The 27,992-nt window shown below is 39.8% G+C and overlaps 1 protein-coding gene across 3 annotated transcripts in view; it reads right to left on the bottom strand.

Annotated features, from left to right (window-relative positions):
- Positions 1 to 1,047: 1,047 nt before the first annotated feature.
- Positions 1,048 to 27,992, bottom strand: part of LOC130085445 (caskin-2) — a 72,693-nt gene continuing 45,748 nt past the window's right edge. The window contains exons 7-22 of one of the 3 annotated variants that reach the window (XM_056251207.1): positions 24,798 to 24,928; positions 22,925 to 23,033; positions 22,253 to 22,361; positions 17,955 to 18,049; positions 15,824 to 15,941; positions 13,928 to 14,113; positions 11,984 to 12,061; positions 11,351 to 11,490; positions 9,283 to 9,346; positions 7,917 to 8,011; positions 7,635 to 7,745; positions 7,435 to 7,536; positions 7,224 to 7,362; positions 2,684 to 4,321; positions 1,728 to 1,977; positions 1,048 to 1,579 (exon numbers count right to left, since the gene is read on the bottom strand). In XM_056251207.1, coding sequence (XP_056107182.1) covers positions 1,483 to 1,579; positions 1,728 to 1,977; positions 2,684 to 4,321; positions 7,224 to 7,362; positions 7,435 to 7,536; positions 7,635 to 7,745; positions 7,917 to 8,011; positions 9,283 to 9,346; positions 11,351 to 11,490; positions 11,984 to 12,061; positions 13,928 to 14,113; positions 15,824 to 15,941; positions 17,955 to 18,049; positions 22,253 to 22,361; positions 22,925 to 23,033; positions 24,798 to 24,928 — 3,462 coding nt within the window. In that variant the 3' untranslated portion in view covers positions 1,048 to 1,482. The remainder of the gene's footprint in view (positions 1,580 to 1,727; positions 1,978 to 2,683; positions 4,322 to 7,223; positions 7,363 to 7,434; positions 7,537 to 7,634; positions 7,746 to 7,916; positions 8,012 to 9,282; positions 9,347 to 11,350; positions 11,491 to 11,983; positions 12,062 to 13,927; positions 14,114 to 15,823; positions 15,942 to 17,954; positions 18,050 to 22,252; positions 22,362 to 22,924; positions 23,034 to 24,797; positions 24,929 to 27,992) is intronic. The other 2 variants (XM_056251213.1, XM_056251220.1) reach the window with 2 other exon arrangements.

Genomic DNA, 27,992 nt, shown 5'->3' with positions numbered 1-27,992 from the left:
AGCAATATCGTTTCTCTGTGTCGTAATCATTATAGTTGTGAAGTGGACTTGGTGTGGACACAATTCTCATAGAATTGGAACGATAATTTTAAACATTATAGTTATAGTCCTTGGTGTGAACGGGCCTGAAATGCAATTCTAAAACTGGTTAAATGTTAAAACGGCCTTCAGTTAAACAAATTCCATTCATTACATCTTGGTTAATTGGGAGACAGAGCCTGAACGTAACATCCGAATGGCACACAAGAACCGTGTAGAAATATTCCACATCAGATACGTCATATCAAATTATGTGCAAAGGGGAAATGCCACTGGGTTAACTTTCATTAGTTTAGCTGCAAGATAAGTCTGCTAGCATTAGCATTATCCAACATTTGAATAAAAATATACATATGCTTTGGTACAACAAACAGGTTTGCTTCCCAATCAAATATACCTTTAGTGTACAATATACATATTTTGATAAAGTTTAAATACTATTTGGACTAATATAAGTTTAAAGATGTTCAAAAATAGTTCATGGTAACTTAAACCTGAATTGCTTGCTGTACATTGATCCTGCTCTACTTACACAAGGCAGTGTTACTGTTTTCATTTCAACATGTTCCCTTTAAAACCACACTTTCATACAAAAATAAATGTCAGTCATGTATTTTAACCTGCAAATCTTGCAATTTCATTAAGAAAAAAATAAGATACAAGCACCAAAAATTCCATGGAAATGGATACCTGCTTTACTTGCTGAAATGGATAAAAGTCACCTGTGCTCCTTACAAAACCAGATACTTTTTAGAGGTGAAATGTTTTGAAATGTAGTTATATTAAAGGAACAGTTCACTCAAAAAAATAAAATAAAAAAATCTGTATTTTTGTCTTGATGGCATGTTACTGTATGGAAAGGCAGCGTAAAATTTATTCAAAGCGTTATGCTATTGTGTTACACAGACCGAAAAAAAGACAATACAGGTTTGGATCAGCATCAGGGCAAGTAAATGATGACAGAATTGTCACTTTTTGGGTGAACTGTCCCTTTAAACTTTCTAGAAATGTTTTGAATCAGTGTAGTGTTTTGAAATGTATATTGCTTTAGGAATGATTCTCCTTTGCATTTCTTCTATCTGGGTCCATCATATAAAGTCCATTGGGGTCACACTTAGTCAAGTCCATGGTTCAGCCCCAAAAACAACAACAAATGACAGGACAAAATGAAAAACACAAAAACATATATATACGCTGGTTGATTAGAAAATGGAATATAAACAAACAACTACAAATGACACTTAGACTGACATTAGTCAGGAGACTGGTCCAAAAATGTCTGTGTGGTCTTTGCAAATGGAGGTTCCCACTTTTGTGTTCAAGAGTTTTTCTCTGCTCTCCATCTGAAATATAAGGAAGAAGAACCCATGCTTCTATAGGTAGATCTCTACCCTCCTGGGCCAGCACAAAACAACCCCCAAACGGCCAAATCCAGGAGAATTTTTAATCCAGCATAGCATCCAACTGATCAGCAAGGTCATCAAACATGTTCCCAATGTCATCCAGAATGTTCCCTGTAGACTTCACTATGTGAGAAGTGCTAAAAGAGACGCAACATAATGTTTAATTAGGAGTGATTTAGGAGTGATACATTAGTAACAATTAAAGGAAAATTTAAAAAACATGAAGGGAATAGTTTCATCCCCCCCATCATATTTGTGTGAAAGCTGGTGGAAAGTGTCTCTCACCCCACATTGTTGTTCTCAAGAGTGAGTTTTCTCTCCACAGCTTTTAGTGCTTCCTCAAGGGATGAGCTGGTCTTCTCCAGCCTCTGATGCTTCAGTGTTGAGCCTTGACCATTTTCCACCAGAGCCTGGGGCCTTCCTGATGTCACACTGTGACCCGTGTTCTCTGCTGAGGGGGAGTACAGCACTGGAGACTGGGGTGCTGCAAAGGCAACACTCTGTACAACACTGAGAGTCACACTGGAGCCGACAGCTGCAGACAGAACAAGAATCACAATCCATATACTGTAACTTACTAGCAAAGGGTTGCTACGAATAGCTTTAACCATTTATAAAATCAGAACAGTATTTAGCTGCGTCCCAATTCAGAGGCTGCATCCCTCGAAGGCTGCATTCCCGAAGCCCGAATGTGTCACAGCGGGGCGATGAAGGCTGTCCCAATTCAAAGGCTCCTTCGAATGTTGTGAACCCTGTTTTGTTTTCAGACCAGTCCAGTACAAACTTTACAACCGCTAGGCAACAAGAGCAATGCTCCATAGGCTTCCTCAAATCTGGCTCTGGAGGGCCGCTGCTCAAATCCTGATCAAACTCCCCTAACTGTGACTCTGAAGACCTTTTATAAGCTTGTTTAGGTGTCTCTGATTAGGGTTGGAACTAAACTCTGCAAGGTAGGAACCCTGGGCTGGACCGTCCCATTAAACAATGCTCGGTTCGACCTTCGTGGACTTTGAAGTCTGTGTCCTTCGAAGGATGCAGCCTCTGAATTGGGGCAGAGCTTCTGTCAAGGACTTCAGGGAACAACTAATAAATCTAACCGTTTAGATGGACCTATTTGCTAAATCTAGCGAACAAACAAGGAATCTAAAATATGAGGTTTGAGGTCAATGAATTTTAGCAAGTTATCGCCATGTAACAGCGATATCGAGCCAGCTGACTTTATTTGTATCTGTAGGCTGTACCTGTTACAGGAGCAGGATGGGGTTTAGAGGTGTGCCGTGTTGGATTCAGGGGGCTGGGAGGTTTAGGGGCAAGAGGTGGAGGTGCTTTCACTGGTTTGGCTGGAAGATTCACACATGGCAGACTCATATCTGTTTCAGAAATGCAGAGCTTCACTGTGTCCTGAGTCTCTAAAACAGGTGTGCCATCTGCACTGCTGTCGGACGCTGTGTTTGGCTGCTCTTTCTCCTTTGGCTTCTGCCGTCTCTTCACTGTGTCTGACTCTTTCAAGTTGAACTCTGGGACTTCAGGGGTTTTGGCTGGTTTGGCTTTCTCTGGAGACTCAGAAGTGCTCTCCACCTTGAGTGGCCCGCCAACTTTGGGCCTCTGTTTGATGGTGAGGTTGCCTTCCTCCGCAAAGGGGATGCACTCACTGGAGCTGTTCTGGGGCGAGGATGAGCTCTCCAGGCCAGAATCCTTCGTCCCATCATCTTCCTCTGAGTCAGACTTTGTTGCTCTATCAGTATCTGCTTTGGCTGCTACCTGGCTGGATTCACTCTGACTCAGAGGTCTGCGCTTGGACTCTTCGTTGGTGGTCGTGGTTTCCTGAAGGAGCTCCACCGTAGGCACAGGTAGGACTGTTTCTAATGCAGCTGTGATGCTCTTTACACTCCCAGGTCTGCCGCTCTCGACTCCTCCAGAAGCTGGCGCAGGAGTGTCCGAGACAGTTTCGACACTAGTGCTGCTGTTGCTGACGGAGCTAAGGCGCTTAGGTGGCGGCGGAGGAGGTCCTTTACGTCGAGCCCTAATGGCGAAAGAGTGGCTTCGGCCGACAGACTGCTCAGGGGCAGACTGAAGACGTGCCAGCTGGCCCCGGGTAAGCTTGCGGCTCAGTGTGGCGTATGAAGGCATGGCTATGCTGGCTAGCTGAGCTGCTTCATCATCATCCTCTTCATCTGGTTCACCATCCGACAAAGCATACCGGGACAGGCTCTGTGTGCGCTTCTTGGCCACGCTAGGAGAGCGACGGTCGAGCGTGGCACTGTTATATAGTACACGGGGATAATTGAGGGTTTTATGAGCAGGAGAACCTTGCGGAGAAGGAGCAGAGCCCAGTTTGGGTTTGGCAGGCACCGCTGGGTATTTAAAGCCTGCAGAAGCACTGAACGGCAGCTGCTGTGGTAGCTGAGGACGTGGGACCTGGTCACGGCCTTCTGGAATGTTGCGCTCTTTACCAGGACTGCTGTCTGGGCTCGATAGACTCTCTCGGGACCGGCTGTAAGGGGTCGCTCCTGAAGTGGAGGAGGGAGTGCTGGGGGGCTCCTGAGAGCGGCCGGAGCCTCGAGAGCGTGTGTCAATGCTCTCCTGACTGGAGGACATGCCTACTGCATTCTTGATGGCCAGTCCTTCCTGACAGCCACTGTACTGGGAGGACATGGCACTCTGTAGCTCAGTGCTCAGCTCACTGTCCTGGAAAGTCATCATCTTGGGCGTGTGGGGTGAGGGGAGGTCGAAACTCTCAGGGGGCGGCTCGATAGTGACCAGGTCCAGGGCAGCAGGGGTTTTGCGCCGCAGAGTGCCATGCCCTGATTCTGCCTGCAGAAGAGCCTTTTGAACATCACACAACTTCTTCACCGCAAGCATCATCTTCTTCTGATGGCCTGTTAGAGACACACATTTACTGTAGATGTCACACATGAACTTAAAGGTACAATATGCAGGATTTTCCGCCACGAGGGGTCGCTAACCTCTTACAATAACAAAGGCGTATATTAATGACGTATATTCCGCATTAAGCGGAATTATGGATCTTGTCGTCAAGCTGATGGATCTTTTATGGATGAGTGAATACATTGATGTTTTTAACATGACTGTGGTATGAAGCAGGGCGCGATTGCTAGACGTACCAGCGCCACACGCAAGCCCGCGGATATAAAGGAACAGGACATTTCATTCTACCGAACTACACGCAAGTGCTGAATTAATACTCACAAAGGTCAATTTATTAGACGAATTAAACTTGAGGTAACGCAGCGGTGTTTCACTAGCTCTAACAGTTACACTATCACACTAAACGGCATTTGAGTGTGTTGAATGTTGTTAGTTAGGTTGTTTGTTGGCTGTATGAGACTAGCAGTGAGCTAGATCAACATTAGAATAACATACAGATCATATTCTAACTAGGGTTGGGTATCGGTTGGGTTTTATCCGATACCAGTACCTACTCGGTACTTTTTAAACTGTTCCGGTGCCTAAACGGTTCTTGAAGCGGTACTTAAGAAAACGAAACCGCACACACTTTATCAAAAAATAATACCCTTTTATTTACAGGGCCAAACTGGACACAATATTAACTTAAATCTTTAAACAATATAATACAAATAATAATAAAACCAATATAAAATAAAAATTCACATTTACATAATATCAAATAAAACAATATTGTATCAAACAATGTAATAATACTGGAGATTAATAGAGATTACTAGCAGGCAGAGCTGCCAACTCTCACGCATTGACCGTGAGACTCACGCAATTGACCCTTTTAACCACGCTCTCACGCACGCCACACATCCATTTTCTCACGCAGAGAAAAATCGCGGACAAAGAGGACACTTACACCGACAGACAAGGTTACTTTTGATATGGAACAAATCCACAGCTGTCAGATTCTGTCAATATTTTTACGAGATTCACACAATAAATAACGTTTTGGCTCTTTGAAATGTGACAGATCGCTGAAGCGCGTCAGTTCAAACGGCACGTGATACAGCAGCCTACAAATCCACTGCTTCTTAGCTACGCAGCGTTGAGTGAACCTTTGAAAGAGAACATCTCTGGTTACTGGTGTAACATATCTCTCAATAGGGAACGAGACGCTGCCAAGCTCCTTGCGCTGCCGACCAGCTTCCTCCTTTTTCGGCAAAGAAATCTGAGGAGCAGATGGCGCGCGCGCCAACATAATATGACGACATAAGTGCGTCGAGGCGGCGCCCGCGCCATCAGCCAATGGATTGGCTTGATTCTATATGGATTCAGACTATCGGCACACCCAGAGGGCGTTCTGACGCGTAATTTTACACGTGAAATGCAGCCAAACCTTGCGAGCAAGAGCGCGCATGTGAGACAGAAGAGACTGTGCGTGTGTGCCTAATTACGTCAGGCACCGAAATTGTCGTTCTTATTCGGTCTGGTTACTACCGTTTACGTCGGAACCGGTTCCCAATTGGCACCGAGTTTCGGTACCCAACCCTAATTCTAACATTTCATAATATTGAACTAAATAACATTGATTAGTTTTATGTACATTTGCTCACCTGTCTAATAAAGTAACATGCAACACTCTGCGAATCTCTGTCAAGTCAAAGTTAGTCGCGGACGTGGAGCTCTCGGCATCTCGAAAGATGTTGATCTTCGTTCTAGTCCTCTTTTTGTCTCAAAGTCTGCTTGCCATGGTCCATAATGTTTGAACGAAACAACAACAGCGTGAGCGTCCTTCTAGGCATAACCCAGTTGTCAACTTCTGTCGCCATGGTTACTATTGCAGTACGAGGTCAAACCTGGCGGAAACCGAGGGTAACGCGGATATGACGCCATTGACTGGCGACTCCTCACCCCTGCTCACACGCCCCGTTTCCTTGGTTAAAATCGCAATTTTCTCACCATTTACAAATAGTTGGAAACATTTGGGATATTGTAATTAATCAACTAAACAAAATATATAACATTGGCCTAGTGGTTTTTGGATATTTTACTGCAAAAATCCTGCATATTGTACCTTTAACGCAACAGGATATACTTCACAGGATATATATTTAACTCACACTATGTCCTTAGCAGGCATGACATAACAACTTTTTCGCTTAACAAGTAATCTGTCCACATCAAAGGTGAGAATGCTGTGTGACCCTATACAATCTCAGGGCATATTTGATGCTGGATCATCAGTCATATGAAACTGGATCAATCGGATTAAAATGTGTACGGGTCAACATAGCATGTTGCTGCAGGAATAGAAACCAAGTGAAACCTTAAACTAGACATTTTGACTTGAAAATGACCTGGTCAAGGTAAGAACAAAAACAGGAAAAGCTACCCAGCAGCTACGACTGGTACATATACACTGTATATATATATATATATACATACACAATTTTAACATATATGGAGGTTGAAGTATTTGCAGGGTTCCCACACTTTTTGACCCATGTATTTCCAGCTATTTTTAATGGACAATCGTTTATGACCATGGGATAATGGTTTTAAAAAAAAATCAAATTCACAATTCAAATTCTGACCATAATAATCATCCGAACCAGTGTGAACAAGTTCGACCTACTCAATGAAAAGAACTGACTCAAAAGAGTCATTTGTAAACAAATTGGACATTGCTTTAGTTTAAAATCAGGTTTTGTTCAACACAATTTGAGCTGTATTTAACAAATTAATTATTTAAAACAGCTCAACAACACAATTTTAACATTCCCTGTTATTCTTTGACTTTGCCAACCCTGTATATAACTACACAATGCACTTAAGTTCTGTGTTTAAGTTTAAGCTCACCTAGTTTAGTGATACCAATCTCCTGTAAATCTTCCCACGTGAGATCTCGGACAATGTTTATCGAGTCATAGCCGTTCTCCGAGAGTTTCTTATGATACTGAGGCAGGCCTATGGCACTCAGCCACTCTCCAAGATCCTGCTAAGAGAAGAGATTTGACTGTGAGTGAACTGAAGACAACGCCATAGACATTCAAGCTATACGGTGACTTACTGGTATGTACTCTGGGAGCCATTCTGGAATGCTGAGGTTGCCGATCTCCAGGGAAATCTTCTTACGGTGGCCTGGTTTAGTCACACCAATAGCAGTGAGATCCTGAAAAATAGGCATAATACTCAATCAACATCAACCCTACCTACGCCAATGAGACTGAACGGCGTATCTCTTCAAAGCAACTGGCGCTCTGATCGTACCTCTGGGGTCATTCTGCTGATTGTAGGCACATCATAGCCAGCGTTGAGGAAGTTTGTAGTGTACTGCTCCAACTGAAACTCACTCAGCCACTGATATATAGCCTCTGCGTCCTGACAGTGATAAAGACATGACATGAAGTCAGGAGAGCAAACATGATGCAGAAGAGACTTTTAAAAAGGAGAAACTTTTAATCAAAACCAATTGCAGAGCAAGCTGTAGTTCCACTGGTAATTTGCTATATGTTCAGGTTGGTGTTGTGCACTGTAATGGTGTTTTCTGACCTTTCCCTCTAGCAGCTGATGAGGACGCACAAACTGTTGAGAGAAACCCTGCTCTCCTGGCCTCTGTGTGGGCAGCACAGGTCTGCGAGGAACTCCTTCAAAAACAACACACATGCTCACGCTAATATATGCACACGGATTTACCAAACAGCATTTTCAATGTCTTTTAATCAGCTGGAGAGTTTTTAAATGTTTTTTAGAGTTACCAAATTACTGTTTTTCGCCAACTCAACGGTCCTCTGAGAAATTGAATCCAGTAAGAATGCGAATGTCTGTGATTGCCTATATTGAATTAAGGTGCACGCCATGCCGTAATTACAGTAATTACAGGACCTCTACTTGTAAAAAGCACTCACGTCCTTGTAGAACTCGTATTACAACTTGTAAGTTGGGAATTTTCGGAGAGCTCCTACTTGTACCATGTGACCTCTGTACCAGCTGATAGTGTTGCCATAGAAATGCATAATTCCCAGTCAAATGACAACAAATGACGTGACTAGCTCAGAGTACTAAATCACATGCTGTCATCTCGAAATTACAGTAATTACGGCATGGCGTAATCCAGCATTATGCTAACGCTACTCCTCATGTGTTTTTTGACCTACCTGAGCTACCAAGAAGTGGTTTGGTTTGTGCACCAATGTTTCGCATGCATTCATTTAATTTAGTCCCGTGCGAATATGGCTAAGTGTCCAAATACCCACACTTGCGGTCTTGGCCACTTGAAAGTGCGTGGTGCACGCGACAGGAAGTAAGTTCGCAAGACTGTCCCATGTCTTAAAAATGCCAAAAGTGCAGTGCTCTTAATGCACACTAAACCCACACCATCTCTAAGCGTAAGAGGCTAAGCGTATACCATCATGCATTATGTTCGGGAACTCATGTGCCCTGAAATCGCGAGATGTCAAGGAAAACATTCCACTGGAAATTAAATTAATTAGATGCATATAATTTGGTTGTAAAAACATAAAGTGTTGCACATTTTATTGGTGCAAAGATGAGTATGGTAAGTGTGGGCCTATTTTGTACAACATTTGCAACTATTTTTTTATCACTTAATTAGAAGCACCACAATTTTACATTTGTGTCTTCTGTTAGTTGCAAAGCGCCAACTGAACAGACACGTAGAAGGTTATTTTAAAATGCAAAGTATTGAAAATATAATAAATAAGAGCTCTGTAAACACTTGCATTTTTTGCAAGACTACAAGTGTGTCCCATCAAGTAATCAAAAGTTCTACGCACACTTGCAGTCTTTACGCCTACTTGAACACTTGGGCCAAATAGAGGAAATACATCATGCAAGTAGACAAGTAAGACGTAAACTGTATACAGATGCACACAGTAAACATGTCACAGCTCATTACCTGCGGATGCGTCAGGATGTTTGTTTTGGTCTGGCTGTAGTAAATCCACAGCAGAGGGCGCCGCCTACGTAAAATGAGAGAAAATGTAAAAAAAAAAAAAAATCTATCAAGCTATCAAACACATATAAACAACAAGCATTGAAACTAAAAGGGTTTGTTAACAGAAAATAACAGGAATTATAATTACTCTAATGACAGGACTGTAGTGCTTTCATAGCCAGTAGCAATTTTTACTTTTAGATTTCCCAAAATTTTTAACCAATGATTTTCCACAAACTTTTCAACCATTTGTGATTACTGGATGTCCGGTGTGAAAGTACAAGGGTGGTCACTGGTTAATTTGTGCCATGTGTTTTTAATTGAGCATAATAAGAGTTGCTTTTCATGTTCATTACGCTGTGAAGAAGAGTCATGGCTTCCAAAACCTTTCAAAGTGGGAATTTAACAAAACGGATGTATTTTTGGAGCTGTGATGTGCCGACTTTGGAATTTCATTATAGTTATGTGTAAAAAAAACAAAAAAAAAACTGATTCTTTGTACTGGAACAAAACATTTTACCTGCTAAAAAAGCAACATTAGCACTTTGAGATGATCATTCATTATCACATTCACATTTCATTTCACAAATTTCATTATCACCTCTTATAGATCCTTAGATCATGACTGAATACTCTTAGGCCTGGGACACACTGGCTGCGTGGCGTGAGCGTGGCGTTTTCTGTGTCTTTGCACACCAGAAGCGTGTCTGACGCAGCGCTGCTGCTGCTAGGTGATGTACAGGGAGGACGTATTGTGGAAGCCCTATACTTCATGTTAAGCATAAATATAAAGCCTACTGATAAAGACACCGTCAGCAGTATTGACAGCAAAATAGACTACAGAATATTTCATTCTGTATTGACAGGTGCAATATTTGAAAATTGATCATTATTTATTTTTAAATTATATGTACACTACCGTTCAAAAGTTTGGGGTCGGTACGATTTTAAATACTTTTAAAAGAATTCTCTTCTGCTAACCATGGCTGCGCTTATTTGATTAAAAATACAACAAAAATCAGTTATAGTATTAAATATTATTCCAGTGTAAATCAGCTGTTTTCTGTGTGAATATATAGTAAAGTGTAATTTATTCCTGTGATCAAAGCTGAATTTTCAGCATCACCAGTGTCAGTGTCTTCAGTGTCAAATGATCCTTCACAAATCAGTATAATATGAGGATTTGATGCTCAAGAAACATTTATTATTATTATCAATGTTGAAACAGTTGTTGGTCTGTCAGTTGTACAGTTTTTTTTTTTTTTAGGATTCTTTGATGAATAGGAAGTTCAAAAGAACAGCATTTGTTTGAAATAGAATCTTTTGCAACATTATAAATGTCTTTACTGTCCTTGATAAATAAAAGTATTGATTTCTTTCCTCCAAAAAATAAAAATAAAATTCTCACTGACCCCAAACTTTTGAACGGTAGTGTATATCTGAATTTATGTCAAAACCTAGACTTTCAACCATCAAAATGTAATTTATTAATATTTATTCGTGTACAAAATAACATATAAACACATTTTCCTATTCAATTTTGCCTGGAAACGCTTCCAACACACTTGCGTGTCGCGTGAAAAATATTTCTAGCATTCGCGCGTTTTCCAGACGCGCGTATCACGCAGGCAGTCTGCAAGCTCTAACCTGTTAACATGGGAGCCGAAATAAAAACGGACACGCCACGCAGCTGAGACGCTTACGCCACGCAGCCAGTGTGTCCCAGGCCTTAGGCTGAATCCAAAATCCCTAAACCCTAAATCCCTATTCCCTAAATTAGTCCACTAATACAGTTCGCTTGAAAGAGTGAATGAAAACGAGGGAGCGAATTCGGATGGTCGTTGACCATACATTGGAAGTACACTCGCTAATGCGTTGAATTGTGGGATTGATCGATAATGTCCACTATGGTTTCAGGCACCACTACAAATGGATGTCCCCTCGAATAAATCCCTATATGAGGGTATAGGGGGCGATTTCGGATTCAGCCTCAGGGTTGTCTTTCTCTTAAAGCATCATGGTTGGTTACCTTGCTGGTGTCAGGGTTGGTGACGTGTTGGTGTTGCTGGGGTCCGTTGGGGGCGCTGTTGCTTTCTGTGCTCTGGCCACTGCCCGCACTGCGGGTGCTGCCCACACTGCCAGTGCTGCCCACACTGTTCCTGTCCCCCGCTGCGAAATCGAGAGAGAGAGAGAGAGAGAGAGAGAGAGAGAGAGAGAGAGAGAGAGAGAGAGAGAGAGAGACGGAGGCATTAGTCCAATGAGTAACTGCAATCATAGCATGCCCGCGGCCATGGCATCACAGCGGCCGTCTGCACTGCCATGCCGGAGTGCCACTCCACAGCCGTGAGGACACCGTACCCACTGGATCTCTACTGAAGCAGCAGGCAGGGTGGGGTGGGGGGAGCAGGGCAAAGCCACAGGCATGTGGTGATGGGGTTTACAGACGACAGCACACAACCTACGGTCTGCTACGGGAGCGGGAGGGATCACAGAACGCTAACAGGGAATTGGCATCTGGACAGACGGACACGCCAGCTGGGTTTGTGTGGCGTCCGACAGGGCAGCCAATCAGGGGGTCTGTCTGTAGCAGGGAGGGGGTGTCAGCCAGTAGGGGGCGCAGGGGAGGAGCGTTTCAGCGAAAGGGGAGTGCAGCGGTTCTTACCAGCGCAGGAGTTCCGCAAAACCCACACGTCCTCCATGCTGGGGCTTATGTGCTGGGACAGACCGCCGGGAGGCCCACCTAGCGGACACAAACACTTTTTTTTGGGCCACTGACCTCAGTCTAGTGGGGGAGGGTAATGTGGGTGTGCATCCCAAATCAGGGCCTTCAGATGAGTGTGTGCCACTGTATAGTGTTTATATGCAAAGATGGTGTTTGTACTATATCAGTCGTGCAGAAGAACCACGGGGTCCAAAACCAGGCGTTTGACTCAACTGCCCAACAAATGGAGAACACTTACTGGCTATACATATGTGACACTGGACCACAAAACCAGTCACAAGGGTCTTACCAAACAACAAGGGTTTTAAATTGAGATGTATACATCACACGGAGGTTTCCATTGATGTATGGTTTGTTGGGATAGGACAATATTTGGCCGAGATACAACTATTAAATATATCTGCAATCTGAGGGTGCAAAAAAATCGAAACATTGAGAAAATCCCTTTTAAAGTTGTCCATTTATGTTCGCGATTGTGCTGCATTCACTAACAAAAATATTTTTTTATATACATTTACGGTAGGGAATTTCTAAATATCTTCATGGAACATGATCTTTACTTAATATCCTAATGATTTTCGGCATAAAAGAAAAATCTATAATTTTGACCCATACAATGTATCATTGGCTATTGCCACAGTTATACCCGTGCGACTTGTGATGACTGGTTTTGCAGTGCAATGTTATACGTATTTTGATACACCATATATATTGCTGTAGATATTTTTGTGTTGCTTTTAGTAGGGCAGGACTTTTCAGGAGTTTCTCCTATTTATAAGTGAGAGCAATGGGAAATACAAGATGTGTGGGCAACACCGCAACCTGCATGATAAATATAGCATTCAAAGGTATGCGTATATCGGCCATTTTACAGCTTAGTATGTGGCTTGTCCAATCAGAATTTAGAGTCAGAAGAACTATCTGCTTTAGTTGTACTGTTTTGAGCCTTTTGTTTTTAACTCAAGTGTTACATAATGTGAGACTGTCATTAATTAATTATGAAACATCCTTGTGTTTGTATCCTTCAAGTTTTACATATTAAAATGAGAAGGAGATGATGCATATGATGCATTTTAGTGTTTTCCTTTAGTGTATAATGTATCTGTTTGTGCAGTTACAAAGCTCATACTAAAGGATAGTCAGAGAAAACTGATTCAGATCGAAGTTCAGATATTAATTATGAATATTTGAACTATTTATTCAAGTTCATATATTCCTCAAATTGTGTCACAATGTGAAATATTAGCATAATTTCCACCAAAAGGCATACGCAAAGAAAGAAGGTGATGCTTCAGTGAACTGTGTTTTAATGCAAAAGCAATGGAAATGGATGAAATTTAAAGTGCTGGTTAAGATTTATAAAAAAATAAAGACTGGGAATAGAGGTACTGCAAAAGAATGTTTTTTTTTTTAGCATTATTAAAGCATGTTGAAACAAACAATGAATACAAAACAAAAAAATAGCCTCAGATTAACTGGATTATTAAAGAAAAAAGCCTCGCCACTTTGTTATTTAATATATAAACCGTTTATATAAGTAAAAAATTTAATTAAATTAAATAAAAAAGTGTACTTTTGCTTCTGTAGTTTAGCCACCCATGTAGTCAAATGAACAGCCACAAATGATCATCGAGTCGATAGTATTCAATATGACGCATGTGGCACTCGCGCAGACTGTGGCAGAATAAGAGGAGAGTGTCTCAATGAAATACGAACACAAATGGCCACAGGAGAAGCATTTGAATTGCGTATTAATACCAGGTGGAAACAGTGTGTGTCTCAGCTCACCACTAGCGATCGGATCGCTGAAAACGCGTCTTAATGCGGGGTGGAAAGGGGGCGTTGGTGAGAAGGCACCCTTCGAGGTGGGTGCGAGTGCTATACCTGGGTTGGTGCTCAGACCGTTGGTGTGGGGGAGGACCAGGTGTGGGTTAGGGGTGTACGGACTGTAGGAGTCGTCGGTCTGAAGGGTCCCGCCCCCGCTCAGACTCACGCTGGGACTGAGGGCGGACCTGGAGAGCAGCTGCTGCCTCTGGGAGGGCAGAGAGGCGTGTCGTAACAGGGTGCCCCCTACAGGACAACACACACACATGACAGGAGCAGAGGGTTAATGCAAGCGGATGGAGGTTAGAGATGAACACTGGCTGCGTCCGACTGATCAGGCGATGACCTTGAAGGCGGCGTTTGCGCACGAAGGTACCTCATTTCGGACAGACTGAGCAAGCATAATGGTTTAATAATCGACAGATAAACAGAGCGAGCTTTGGTGATAAAGCGAAGATTTAAAGGTGCAGTGTGTAAAATGTATGTTGTCAGAAATGCATTATAATAACTATGTTTTGAGTGGTGTATGAAGACCTTATAAAATGAACCGTTTTGTTTTCATTACCTTCTATCTATCTATCTGTTATCTATCTATCTATTTATTATCTATCTACATACACCGCGGGTCCCCTGACACGTTAAGCCGCCATTTTGCGCCGCCATGTTTCTACAGTAGCCCTAAAGGGACAAACTTCTCTACAGAGCGCGTTTCGTAACTCTGCTGTTTTTCTTCTTCTTATTGGTGTTTTTAGAGGCAACTTGCACTGTCACTAAGTGAATATGCACGAAGAAGAAGTAGTAATAGTAACGTTAGCAGTGAAATTTGAACAAATGGAGGACCACACATATAATTTTGCGTCAATCGTGTAGGCAAAAAAAAGAAAACATGATGCAGCCAGATGAAGTCGGGTCAGACGGCGGCAGACATCCCGGATTAACATCGGTATGGCTTTTTCCGGATGGTAAGAACATTTTTGCAGGAAATTTTGTTTTGAAACGATGGCGAAGTTGCCTGTTTTCTGCTGGACAGGTAAGTTAGCCCAACATTAGCAATGTAACGTTAAGTGAAAACTGGTTTCTTTAGCTACAAAATTGGGCATAATCACCGCGAGAAGTAAGGTTTTTCCCTTGTCAATGTTGAAAAATATGTAATTGGATTGTAATTTTAATGTAACAGGACCGTGTACCAATCAAGTGACCATTAATGCTTACTTTCAGAATTTGCATAAATAAAGTGCAACTTATTTATTGGTATTGCTTCGCTTCTGTGCACACAAAGGTGTAACTTGGTAACTCAAAGGGTAAATGCCTATTGCAAACGTTTCATCGCAACAATAATATTCGCAATAACATATCGTTTTACTGAATAATTAAGTAAATATAATTTCTTATTTTATCTTTGTAAAGAAACCTCGTCGGTTGACCGGCTGCTCTCTGCTGTCTCAGACGACGACATGTTTGTCCTGTTTTGGCCACCGTAGCTTCTTCGATTGGGAGGGGTGAGCGGTGGGCTGAGCCGTTGGTTGCAATTCGCATCCGAACCGCTAGATGCCGCTAAAATCTACACACTGCACCTTTAATTACTGCAATATTAATTTCTCAATATTTTTTCTCAATAATCTGTGCGGTCTTTAAAAAAAACAGGATGTGACACGATCATTGGATATGGACGTGCCTTCTAGCAAGTGCCTTTCTACTTCCGTATGCCGCCTGTGTTTTTCAGCTCTCGGACGCAGCCATTTATTACATGGGAAGCAGTGGGATGGAAGAAAGAGACACGCCTAGGTTGTAGAAGTCAGCATGTTATTGATTCAGGAGAGCAAACGCTGTTATTTGTGGGGTTAATGGCTGTAATAAAATCCCTAAAATGAAAAAATATAGTGACCACAGGCTGTGAGGCTCCAAAAGTGAGAGTTAAGAAGAACAACCAATCAGAATTCAGGTTATGATTTGTACCTGAGCGTCGGCTGATGACCTCCACAATGGAGGGGGGGAAGTAGCCGATTCGGTCCGTTCCTCTCTGGGTGTCATGAATGTGGCCCTTCCAGCGTCCGTCCACATGCTGTTCTATCACCTGCCAATCATAACACATTGACCTCATCCCATTTCTAATCCAGCAGTTTTTCACGTCCTTGACAACCAGTCAAAACAGAGGTCGGGAGTTCAGAGACAATGCGTGATCTGAAAGCTTTTGAAGGTTAGATAACATGACCCCAGCCTCCCACCCTAAGTAAACACTTGCAAGCATACAATAGCTGCAACATTACAGCAGCTCACGAAATACACCTCCAAACCCTCCAGCAATCGCCCCTTCTTATGTTCTGCCCACCCTTTCCTGGGAAACAATGCTGTGTGGAAATCTGCCTTTTTTCGAGTTCACAAATAAACACTTGTGAGTTTATCTTTAGCGCGTTTTAAAGACCAAGGCGATGGAACAGAAAGAGCCATTAAAACTCGGTGGAAGGAGAAAGAGAGAGAGAAATCTGGTTCAAGTTCAAGTCAGAAACTGCCAGTTCAACAGGAAACACAGGGGTTTGCTATAGCACTTAAAGGGATACTCCACTTTTTTTGGAAATAGGCTCCTTTTACAACTCCCCCAGAGTTAAACTGTTGAGTTTTACCGTTTTTGAATCCATTCAGCCGATCTCCGGTTCTGGCGGTACCACTTTTAGCATAGCTTAGCATACATCATTGAAGTGGACAAGACCATTAGCATTTCTCAAAAAAAAAATGACAAGAGTTTCGATATTTTTCCTATTTAAACCTTGACTCTTCTGTAGTTACATCGTGCACTAAGACCGACGGAAAATGTAATGTTGCGATTTTCTTTGGTCATTTTTTTTTTTTTAGAAATGCTAATGGTCTTGTCCACTTCAATGATGTATGCTAAGCTATGCTAAAAGTGGTACCGCCAGAACCGGAGATCGGCTGAATGGATTCAAAAACGGTAAAACTCAACAGTTTAACTCTGGGGGAGTTGAAAAATAAGCCTATTTCCAAAAAAAATGGAGTATCCTTTTAAGACAAGCAAACATTGATCTCGTTTTAAACACCAACGCGACCTTATTCCTGAATGAAAATGATTCAGCATATGTCTGTTAAAGCTTTGAGAAGTACGATCATTATTTCTGTCTTACAATAACTCAAATGATCACTCAAGTACTGGGGTAAAAGTTTATAGTCCGGATATAAACACTGATCAAAATAGAGTAAGCATCTTTGAAAGTAACTTGGTGTGTCAAATAAAGACTGTGTCAATTACATCGTTAAGCCAGTAGGTGGCGACAAGTGACTGTTAAATATGTATTTGTCATTGAATCACTCGTTCAAGCGGTTCGTTCAGAAACGCTGATTCATCGAGTGATGAAACAAGTGATTAATTCAAGTTGATTAAATATTTTTAAATAGACTGCAGCAATTAACATTTTGTCAGAGCCTCTAATAAATTAAATGTTTTTTGTTTAGTTGTCTGTTCAGAATAATGGGAGAATCGTGATCTCGGTAAAAAAAAAAAAAAAAAAAAAAAAAAAATCATGATTCTCAATGTATCCAGAATCGTCTAATAAAAGTCTAATAAAAACACACACATATTTGCTGTGTTGGAAATCGCCCCCCTATACCATCATTCACTATTCCCTATATTACTCCACTAATATAGTTCACTTGAGGGAGTGAAAGAAAACGAGTGAACGAATTCGGACACTTTGGCATCGTTTGTGCTTTGCTGTTAATAATAATCATTTGAAACAGGAAAACTGTCCGCAAATGAAAAGATTTATCTTGCACTCTTACATGGAAACTAACTTTAATTAAACAATTTAATAACAAACTAAGAAGGAATTTATACCTGTATGATATCACGCTGGACTCGACTCGACTCTCACAGTGCATTATGGGTATTCTCTAGCCATTGAGCGTACATCGGTTGTACACTCGTTATTGAGGTGCATTGTGGGATTGAATGTGTGCACTATGGTTTCGGACACCACAACAAATGGCTGTCCCCTCAAATAGTGCCCTATTTAAGGGTATAGGGGTCGATTTCGGACACGGCAAATGTTTAATGAAGTCACGTGAGCGGCCGTACCGTGATGACGTCGCCGGCGCGTATGGTGAGGGCCGTGGGGTCGTGTAGGTTCCAGAAGTCTTTCAGAGCTCGGACCTGAAGAACTCCGGTAGCTTCTGAAAACACACACACACACACACACACACACACACATCTGTGTTGATACAACAAAACACCACAAGTTCACATAGTTCAGAGAGTTCAGACACTGGACGATACCACAAACATTACACTACATCGCTGAGTCTAATGAAACTCATCCAGACCAAAATCAAAAGGAAGAATAAAAAAATTATACACACATATACATAACAGTATTTCATATATATGTATTACTAATAAAAATGACAAGCATGGGTCCATTATATTTTTCTGCATTCCTAGCATTACTTTTTTTTATTTAAAACATTCCTCCCTAAATTTTAATTTTCAAATACACTATTTATTATATAAAAATTTATATTTAGAATTTTGAAAGTATAAAAGTGTAATATTTAAAAATTTACAAAGAAAAAAAGCTTTTTATCACTATATAAAATGCTATGACATATATCTCAGTCGAAAATTTGAATAAATAAGAATGTGTGTGTGGAATGTTTAAATTTGATATAAATATTTTATATATTTAAATATTTTATTTTAAAATTTAAGAAAGCTTACGTTTAGGTACATTATATGTATTAAAGCACATTTCCCACTATATTTCCAATTACATTTACATTATATATATATTGCTTTCATTCATGTTTTTACTAGTTTTTACTGCTTTCCTTAATGAGAATTTCTGTTTAATAATCATAAAATGCACATTCTTTCCCAATTTTTCATTTTCAAATGTTCAATTTCAATTTTAAAATGAAAGTTTATTATTATAAAATTTACAAAGAAAAAAAGAATCTTACTTTATACGTGTATACAGTATAGTAGCCTATTTTTACATTTTACAAATATTTTATTTACTTTTGTTTTTTAGGTACATTTCTTTGTATTTCTTTTCCTTAATTTTTATGCACATATTCCCATTATAGATATTTTTTGTGCTTTTATTTATGTTTTTTGCTTGTTGTTACAGCTTGAGACTTTATGTTCAACAATCATAAAAATACAAACGCAAAGAAAACGTAATGTTCCTAAAAAATAGTTTAGCGAGATCCCGCCATTTGGACTTCTCAGCGTGTCATTTGTGTGATTTTTTCTTTCCAGCGGAAGGAATGTGCTGATGACACACGGACACACGGACGGCTCGCTGGATCAATAATTAACCCTGAGGTTTGGGGAAGCGATGTGGCACACACAGAGCAGACGGGCCCGTCTCTGTGCTCATTATGACAAAAGCTGTCTGCACAGACATGAGTGGCTCATATAAACATCGACTTCAAATATTTATTTATATCCACCGCTACAAACCGAAATAAATAAATGAAAATAAATCCCGCAGATGTTACAGAACACATGCAAGATCACACGTCAGGCACTTTAATGTCAAGGACACAAGTGTGTTTACGAAGACCGAGAGCTTTTAGTGTGGGCCGAGTCTGTTAGACGCTAGACTTGTTCATTTGGTTGATGTGGAAGTGAAGTTCGAGTCCGAAATCTATCAGTACACAATTCACAACCCAACCCAAGCCAGCAATGAACTCTCAAAGAGCACTGGCCATTACTGGAAACTAGTCTGCTTCTGTGGTCAGTTTTCTCTTTCAGGTCAGATTGGAGAAACTGTTTGAAGAGAAACTAGTTAAAGGTTCAGCATGTAATATTGACAAGCTAGCAGTTGAAATTTTAAATATTGGAGAGAGTTTGCCTCCATCGCTCTATGATTGGTTATGGTTGGATATGATTGGTTGATGAGATAAATCCCGCCTCTTGTTTTCCTGCGCAAACTAAATGACGCCTCTAATGGGAAGACTAATTAAAAGCAAGTAAAATTTGATTCGAAGCAAAAAAGTATTTGAAAATCGGACAAAATGACAGATTTAAACGGCTTTAGTGAGGGAAAGAACTACAATACTATGAAGCATTAGATTTCTCCATCAGTTAAAAATGATGGAGAGATGTAAAACTACTCATTTTAAAAAAGTATATTGCAAAATATACATATATTACTAACATTTAGAGCGATAGACTCGATTACGTCAGTTGCAGAGCTTCATGGGAGTGAGCGGAGCTAAGGAGAGTTTCTGATTGGTGGAATTTCCTGTGTAGCATCATGGGTAATGTAGTTTTTCATCAAAAATGACGATGTTAAACACGATTATTTTACAACTAAGTTGAAATGATGTGGGATGACGGCTTCAGCAGAAGCAAATGCCATTGGTTAACAACCTCGTAGCTCTCACAGTAGGACTTTCTTTAAAGGTTTATGAGTTAGTGTTCAAAGTCTATTTTCTCTATGGAGAAAATGAACGAGTTTTTACTTCCAGGACCCGATTGTTGAACTTTACTGTCACAGTTGTAAACACGACGGCTTTCTTCTTCCATGAGGGGGTTTGGCGTCACGACTGTTAAAGAACGCGACACACACGTCTCCTGGAAATGCTGTAAAATTCAACCAATCAGATGAGGACTTCGAAACTCCTGAAGTGTTTCCCATTTTATGTGCCTAATGCATCAGACGTTCAGCTAACGGTCCGTGGCCGTCTGAGACTACCTAACCAATAACATTAGATTTAACGTCACAGACATTTGGAGGAAACTATCGCCCCCTTGAGGCCTGTTAGTGTGTTTATGTGCTTGTGCGAAGAATGCTTCTAAACATCTGGAACGACTGAAATCCTTTTCACTAAATATCTGTCTCAATTATTATCTTTTATTCATATTATATTGTGAATTAGCCATTTTGTTTTCTTGAAATCACAACATTAAAATGCGCAGTTAACAAATTATCCGACACTACCAGAAAACTACGTTAATTGAGCCTATATAATGTGATAATCTATAAGCTTAGGCACATTTAAAAACTGATTCAAGACCAATCATTTACAACTTGAGTACTTTGTAACTTTGTGTTGAGCTACAGAATGCTGTTCCGTTTTGTGTGAAGCACAACAGACTTATTTAAATACGGATGATCACGTGTGTCGAATTGTGTGACTCCGTGTGAAAAACAATTGTCAACTGTGAGTGTCTAGCCTTTTTTGCCTCACATCATTCGAAAGCTCAAACACTCAAAATTTCAAATATTACAAAATTTACTGCTCTATTTTATAATCAAATCTTTTCTAAAGACTGTTTTGTGACAGAAATGTATTAATATGTGACAAGAGAACGCATCAAAACAATTCAGTGGAATGTTTTTGTCCCCCAGTGGCTGTTTGTGGTATTGTGCCTAAACAAAATCTCACAGGAACTTACATTTTTGTGATATCAACCTCAAATTTGGTAAAAAAACTTGGTTAGATATATGGCTTTGATTTTATAGCAATTTTAGTCGTCATTTCTTTTCAAATATATATATATATATTAGGGCTGTGTATAATTATTTTGTATATATATAAATACACACACATGCATATTTAAGAAAAAAATATTATTTATATATAAAATATTTATATTTATATATAATATAAATTATATATAAATCTATATTCAGTATATAGATGAAAATATTTCTTAAATATATACAAGCATGTGTGTGTATTTATATATATAAAATAATTATACACAGTGCACCCACATATATTATGTAAAAAAAACTTTTATTTTGGGTGTGATTAATCACGATTAATCATTTGACAGCCCTAATATATATATATAATATTAAAAAAATACATTTTTTTCTCACTTCAGCAATAATCTGCTGAGAGTCTTTAAAACGAGATCGACCATAGGTCCAATGCATTCATGAATTACAAATTCAGTTAACACTTAAATGTGCCTAATATCTATAAAGAGAATACGTTTAGAAGGCTAAATTCGCCCCCAAATAACATCATAGTCTCCCGTTAGCATTGCAGTTTCAAAAAAAGTGTTTGTGTATGAAGTAAAGTTGTGTGCGGGCCCCATCTTATGTTTCATAAATCCCTGTTTTCCACAGATTTGTGGTATGCATCTGCACACAAACACACACACAGGAGATGTCTTTTGTCTCTTTCATGCACTCAAATCTCCCCGGAGAAATCAGCAGGTTATATAATCCTGAGTTTAAACAGCTGCTTACTACATGGCAGCTCAAACGTCTCCCATAACCCCTTACAAACCAAAGACAAACACACACACACACGTTCAAATGCAGTATGAGCACATACACACTGTTAGACACAAATACACACACACTTCAGTTCACAAAACAGCATACGACTGACTGTCCGATTGCATCTCACCTCGTAAGAGCTGCTTGATGTCTTTGCTGGCGTGGCACGCCGTGAACTGGTTGACGATATCCAGGGATGTTTGATTGTAAGTGTTGCGGATATTTACATCAATCCCGGCCTGCCATTATAAGAAACATTTATAATATTATTATTCATTACATCATATTTTTGTGGAAACCGTGATACATTTTTTTTCACGAAAGTTCAATAGAACAGCATTTATAAATATAAACTTTTTGTAACATTATAAATGTATTTTGACCTCAAAACTTTTGAACAGTATTGCAATAAAAACATAAATATAAAATATTAATTTCGATATAGTTATCAACCTTAAATATAAATGCACATTTTAAAAACCTGCACCTGTAAATCTTACAGTTAACATGAAACAGTCACTACTTCAATGTGATTTACTTCCAAGTGAAACATTCAGTGAAAACAAAAGTTATGGTGGGACTTGATTTATCATCCTTTCGAGTTTCTTTCTCTCGAAACAATATTCTCAAAAAGAAGCACATGAGGGGAAGTTACTAAGAAATGTTCAGAAATACATTAAAAAGTCACTTCGGGGGGATATGGCAAAGTGATTAAAACCCTTGGGGAAAAAACAACACTTAATGTAAGAATGTAAGAACCCCTGCAGTCGAGACATTCCTGAGGAAAAAAAGATGAACTTACGTCCAGGAGAAGCCGCACTACCTCTGTCTTCCCATAGAGGGCCGCCTCGTGGAGCGCTGTGCCAGCTTTAGTGGTTCTGTTGATGTCAATGCCCGCTTTCAGGAGAAGCCTGGAGACAGAGAGATGGTGGAAACTGGATGAATGGACCTACTACTACTCCAAAGAGAGGACATGACATGCTCTTTAGCACTCTGTGTTATATTTACACACTGAAGGGGCTATAACACACACAGACTTGTGGAATTCACACACACACACATCAGGCGGAATCAGAAACGCTCATCTGTGGGAATGCTGGATGGAATTTCACTGGGAATGCCAGGCATTGGGGGATCTGTTAGCGTGACAGCCGTAGAAAACACACACACACACACACACACACACACACACACACACACACACACACACACACACACACACACACACACACACACACACACACACACACACACACACACACACACACACACACACACACACACACACACACACCATGTGTCAACATAAACTAAACTAATAAAACCAAACTAATGAACTACACTGCACAAATGTCACAGTGAATTTCACAAAATCTGTCAAAATTATAATCTGTCAAAAACTTTTACTTTTTGCCATTGTGCTGTTATTATTATTCATGATAATTAAGCACACATTTCCTTCAAAATTGTCATTACTGTAATATATCAGTTTTTTTTTTTTTTTTTTGTGATTTTCATTACAGTCTCATTACTTTGTTTATTTAAATTAAAAGAAATAAAGGGCAATATAATAAATACTGCCATGATATTATATAAAATACATACATTACACTTAAAATATTTATAAAATCTTTTTTTACAACACAAAATGAGAATGTATGGAAGCCCATCCTGACACATTTTCCGTCACGCCAGAAAGAAATATGACTTACTAAAGCATGATTCACGACATAAAAAGTCAGAATTATAACTTAAAAAGTCATATTTCTAAGATTAAAAAAACGTCATGTTGAAATTATGACACAAAAAGTCATGCTTCTAAAAAATTCCCTTTTTAATGTCATAATTTAAACGATTTATGTCATAATTATGATTTATCGAAGGTTTTCTCAATTAATCATTAGAATTTACTGGTAAATGTGCTTAATTGTCATGAAAATAATGTTACAATGTAATCATATTGCTCCTAAAACAGCCTTTGTTTAATTTGGTTCAATGTAATATATTATTATTTTGTTTGATTTTAGTGTTTCATGTGAATCACCCCCACAGATGTCTCTCAAAACTGTAAATCTCTCTGATACCATCTTAAAGAGTTTGATGTGATACAGGAAGTGCTGTGTGTCTTCCAGGATGAGTGATGACTCAAAGCATTGTTTAATCCACTCACAAGCACACTCATCTCAGACAGATCCCACATAGAGGTGATGATCACACACATTTAGAGAGACTGGGACACTCCTCTCCCCCGGGACGATCTAGCGGGGGAACGTGAGTCAGAGAGACAGACAGAGCACTGACTTCCCCAGTCTCATCCTCTGCTGTGTGTGTACAGTGTCTGGATGGTGTGTTTGATCAAATCACACAAATCTACACAATTACAGTCAATAATTGAACTTATGGTCACAGGTTTACATATCAGTTTTGAATGTGGCTCATCCCATCAGACTTTTTTATTAAGTGTCCTTTTTACAATATATCAGCTGTGCTTCTGCACTAACACTGAAATCAGCCAAGAATGAAATGCTGCGTCAATGCATTAAACACACAACAGAGCGGACACACACATGCAGCTCTCCAGAGACAGGACAGCCCGACACAGCTGAGACTGATGCCTACAGATGCGCCACACACACACACACACACACACACACACGAGTTATTCAAGAGCTCACCAGATGACATCCTTGTGTCCGTTGCGTGCGGCGAGATGTAGAGGAGTGTTACAGTTCGAGTCCGAAGCGTCTTTCCGATCCCCCTCTAATAGAGACGCAACCATATTACTGCTCAACAACAGCTGGGCCACCTACAAGAGAGGCCGACATCATTAGTTAGAGATGATCACTAAAGCTAAAACTGTTAAAACTGTTCAAATCTTTTCGATAATTAAATCAATGCTGAAATACAAGAAAATCTAAAAAAAATTATGAAAAACCTAAAAAAAATAACATATAAATGTGAAATGGTGCCCTGTCAACTAATTGAAATAAGTACGTTTAAATTGTAGTTCTGAATTACTAAAACTGAAATAAAAATGCATGAATTAACGCCAAATATAAATATAAAAAAATAATAATAAAAAATTACTAAATGAAAATGAAACCTGAAAATAAAATTCTAAATATGAATAAACAGTGTATAAATAACAACTAAAATAACATTTTTACACACAAAAATATTTTATTGTATTTGATAAAATTACTTTTATTTATATTTACACATTTTGTACTAGCTCTCGTTCCTAAATTTCTAAACAAAACCATTCGGTTTCACTTTATTTGGATGGTCCCTTTAACACATTCATTTGACTATAAGTAACGTTTCACCTACATCTCTACTAACTCTCACTAGAGTGTTAGTAGAGTATCAGTAGACTGGTAGGGTTAGGGATAGAATAAGTTGACATGTAGTTGCAAAGTTACTTATAGTCAGTAGATTGTCTGTTGGAGGAGCATCACAATAAAGAGTTGGCAGATATTAAGCAGACAGTCTACTAATACTCTAATGAAAGTTATTTGACATGTAGTTGCAAAGCTACTTATAGTCAAAAGTATGTTCAAAAGGGACCATCAAAATAAAGTGTTACCAACCATTCTTACATAAACTGTGGCATTAAACGGAATAAATGGTATAGGTAAGCTACAAACACCGTTGTACGAAAATAGGACACTTCCCTACTATAGTATGTGACAAATATAATGCCAAAAGAGTAGTATGTCCGAATTAACACAACAGTACTCATAATAAAAGAGTCGGCAAAGTCCCCGGATGACTTCCGGCGAGATCCTGACGTGTGCATTTGATGGACACTTTACTATCCCATGAGGCCACGGGAGAGGATTTGTGAATGGAAGAGAAGTGATGCAGCATCTGATGGTGGTAGGTGTCATGACAGTGACAACATGGTGGATGTAGTACGTCCGAATTTCATTCATACTACACACATTCATACTTCTAGAACATACTTTTTTAACGGTTGCAAAGTAAATTCTAATTCATATGTAATATCTAGTACCTATTTTTTTATACTAAAACTGAATTTGGAGAAACATTATTGGACGAAAGTCTCCAAAAAAGCTTGAAAAGGGGTGTTAAGAAGAGATTAAAATGTGGTTATTAGAACACACACACACACACACACACACACATGCGCAGAGGTCTCACAGGTGAGGATGAGCTCATGCTACCGTGTCCCAGTGACCATTAACACCCCAAAACATCTGGGCCACAAACTAATAGGCCTGAGGAGACGTTTCAGTTGATTTCTGCAGTTTGAGCGTCAGTCAAGCGTCGGACTTGTCTTGCACTGGGGATTGTGGGATACCGTGGAGTGAAGTGGAGCATGCATGGAAAAAACTGTTTAAAAAGTAAAAGCTTCTTTGAGCAAAATCAACTATTTGGTAATTAAATAATTCCATTTTATTTCATAGTTTTCATGGCAAAAATGCAGAAAACAGTACTTATAAAGTTATAAGTATTATAAAGTTACACATATTGAGTAGATATGCTACACTTGTGACAGGTAGTACTAAAGTTTGAATTTTTCTATGCGTAATCCGTGCTCACGTTGACTTCATTGAGCACGCATTGAAAGCAATCGTTTGTCATGTTGAAGATGCTGTGCATTGTAAAGCGGCAGCACTGAGTTTGGTGAGAGAGAAAGACTTGATCCGGTTGCTTCAGCCGCACCCTGATACCTCAATACAGCAGCTGATTAAATACCACACACACACACACACACACACACACACTGCCCTTAAAGTAACACCTCCAAAAGGCCTGAATACACAGCTGAACTGAAATCAAACACCGCTGGGCATGTGTGTGCGAGAACATGTCAAACTCTGAGCTCGTATTCACTGAGAGAACGAATGACACACAAAAATCACACAAAATCACAGTCAGGGAAGAAAGAGAGAGAAGAGGGAAATGAATTTGATTGCATGCACACAGGTATCACCACGGTATGATGCTCTCTTCTCACGAAAACTGTCCATTTATATTTTGCATGTACCATTTTTTGTTAATAATTGACAAAATAATGAGTCAGCACATCGTCAATCCCTCTTCCAAAACATGTTTTTGTCGCTTTTGATAAAACTGTTGGTGTTTATATTTTAAACCTGTCGGGACAGTTTTCACATGTCACTCGCCCATGCATGTCTTGTCATATCCATAAATAGAGAAAAGTTGCTCCGGCTACTTTGACGTGTGTATGGTGTGGGAGTGGCATTGGTTAGGTGTCACAAAAGGCCAGATTTACAAAACGGAGCAAATTAGTGTGAGCGTAATCCCATAAAAACACTGGTGGGAGTGGAAAGTTATGAGCTTGATCTACTGACGATGTGCAAATTAAAGAACACAGCCGGATCATTTCTATAATAATGACCAACGCAATTTACCAAGAGCAGCGCAAATTAGCGTTTGGTTTAAGACATGCTTTTGTGGGCGGTAAATAATGTTGCAAACACCAGTACATTGACGAGCGCAAACCTGGGTGATTCATTTGAATACTCTCCTCCCGTAAATTTTGCGTCTGAAAGTGAAACTCCTACAAAGGTCAGCCGCGAAAATAACCCTGTCCACGTCTTTTCAGCGCTCATTTTTCACTGCGTGTCTTTAGTAAATCATGACAGTAGTTTTTTAACGCCAAAAGAGGGTTTAGCTGTTAGTAAATCTGGCCCTAAATCTCCAACCTCCGGGGAATCGCCCTTTATAAACAAACGCCAAACAGAAGAGCGTCAGCTGGCAAACAGACTGAGCTCGTAATAAAACAAGAATCAACATTGGCTTGGCTTCGGAGATGGCGAGAACTGAGGGGTTTAAAATGTTGTAAAAGCGACGCAGGGATGATGGTGTTTATCACTCAA

The sequence above is a fragment of the Rhinichthys klamathensis genome, unplaced genomic scaffold, assembly GCF_029890125.1.
Source record: "Rhinichthys klamathensis goyatoka isolate OS25496 unplaced genomic scaffold, OSU_Roscu_1.1 h1tg000004l_1, whole genome shotgun sequence".
Taxonomy (NCBI): Eukaryota; Metazoa; Chordata; class Actinopteri; order Cypriniformes; family Leuciscidae; genus Rhinichthys; species Rhinichthys klamathensis.
The sequence above is the reverse complement of the archived record's forward strand: the minus strand, read 5'-3'. Positions and strand labels throughout refer to the sequence as shown.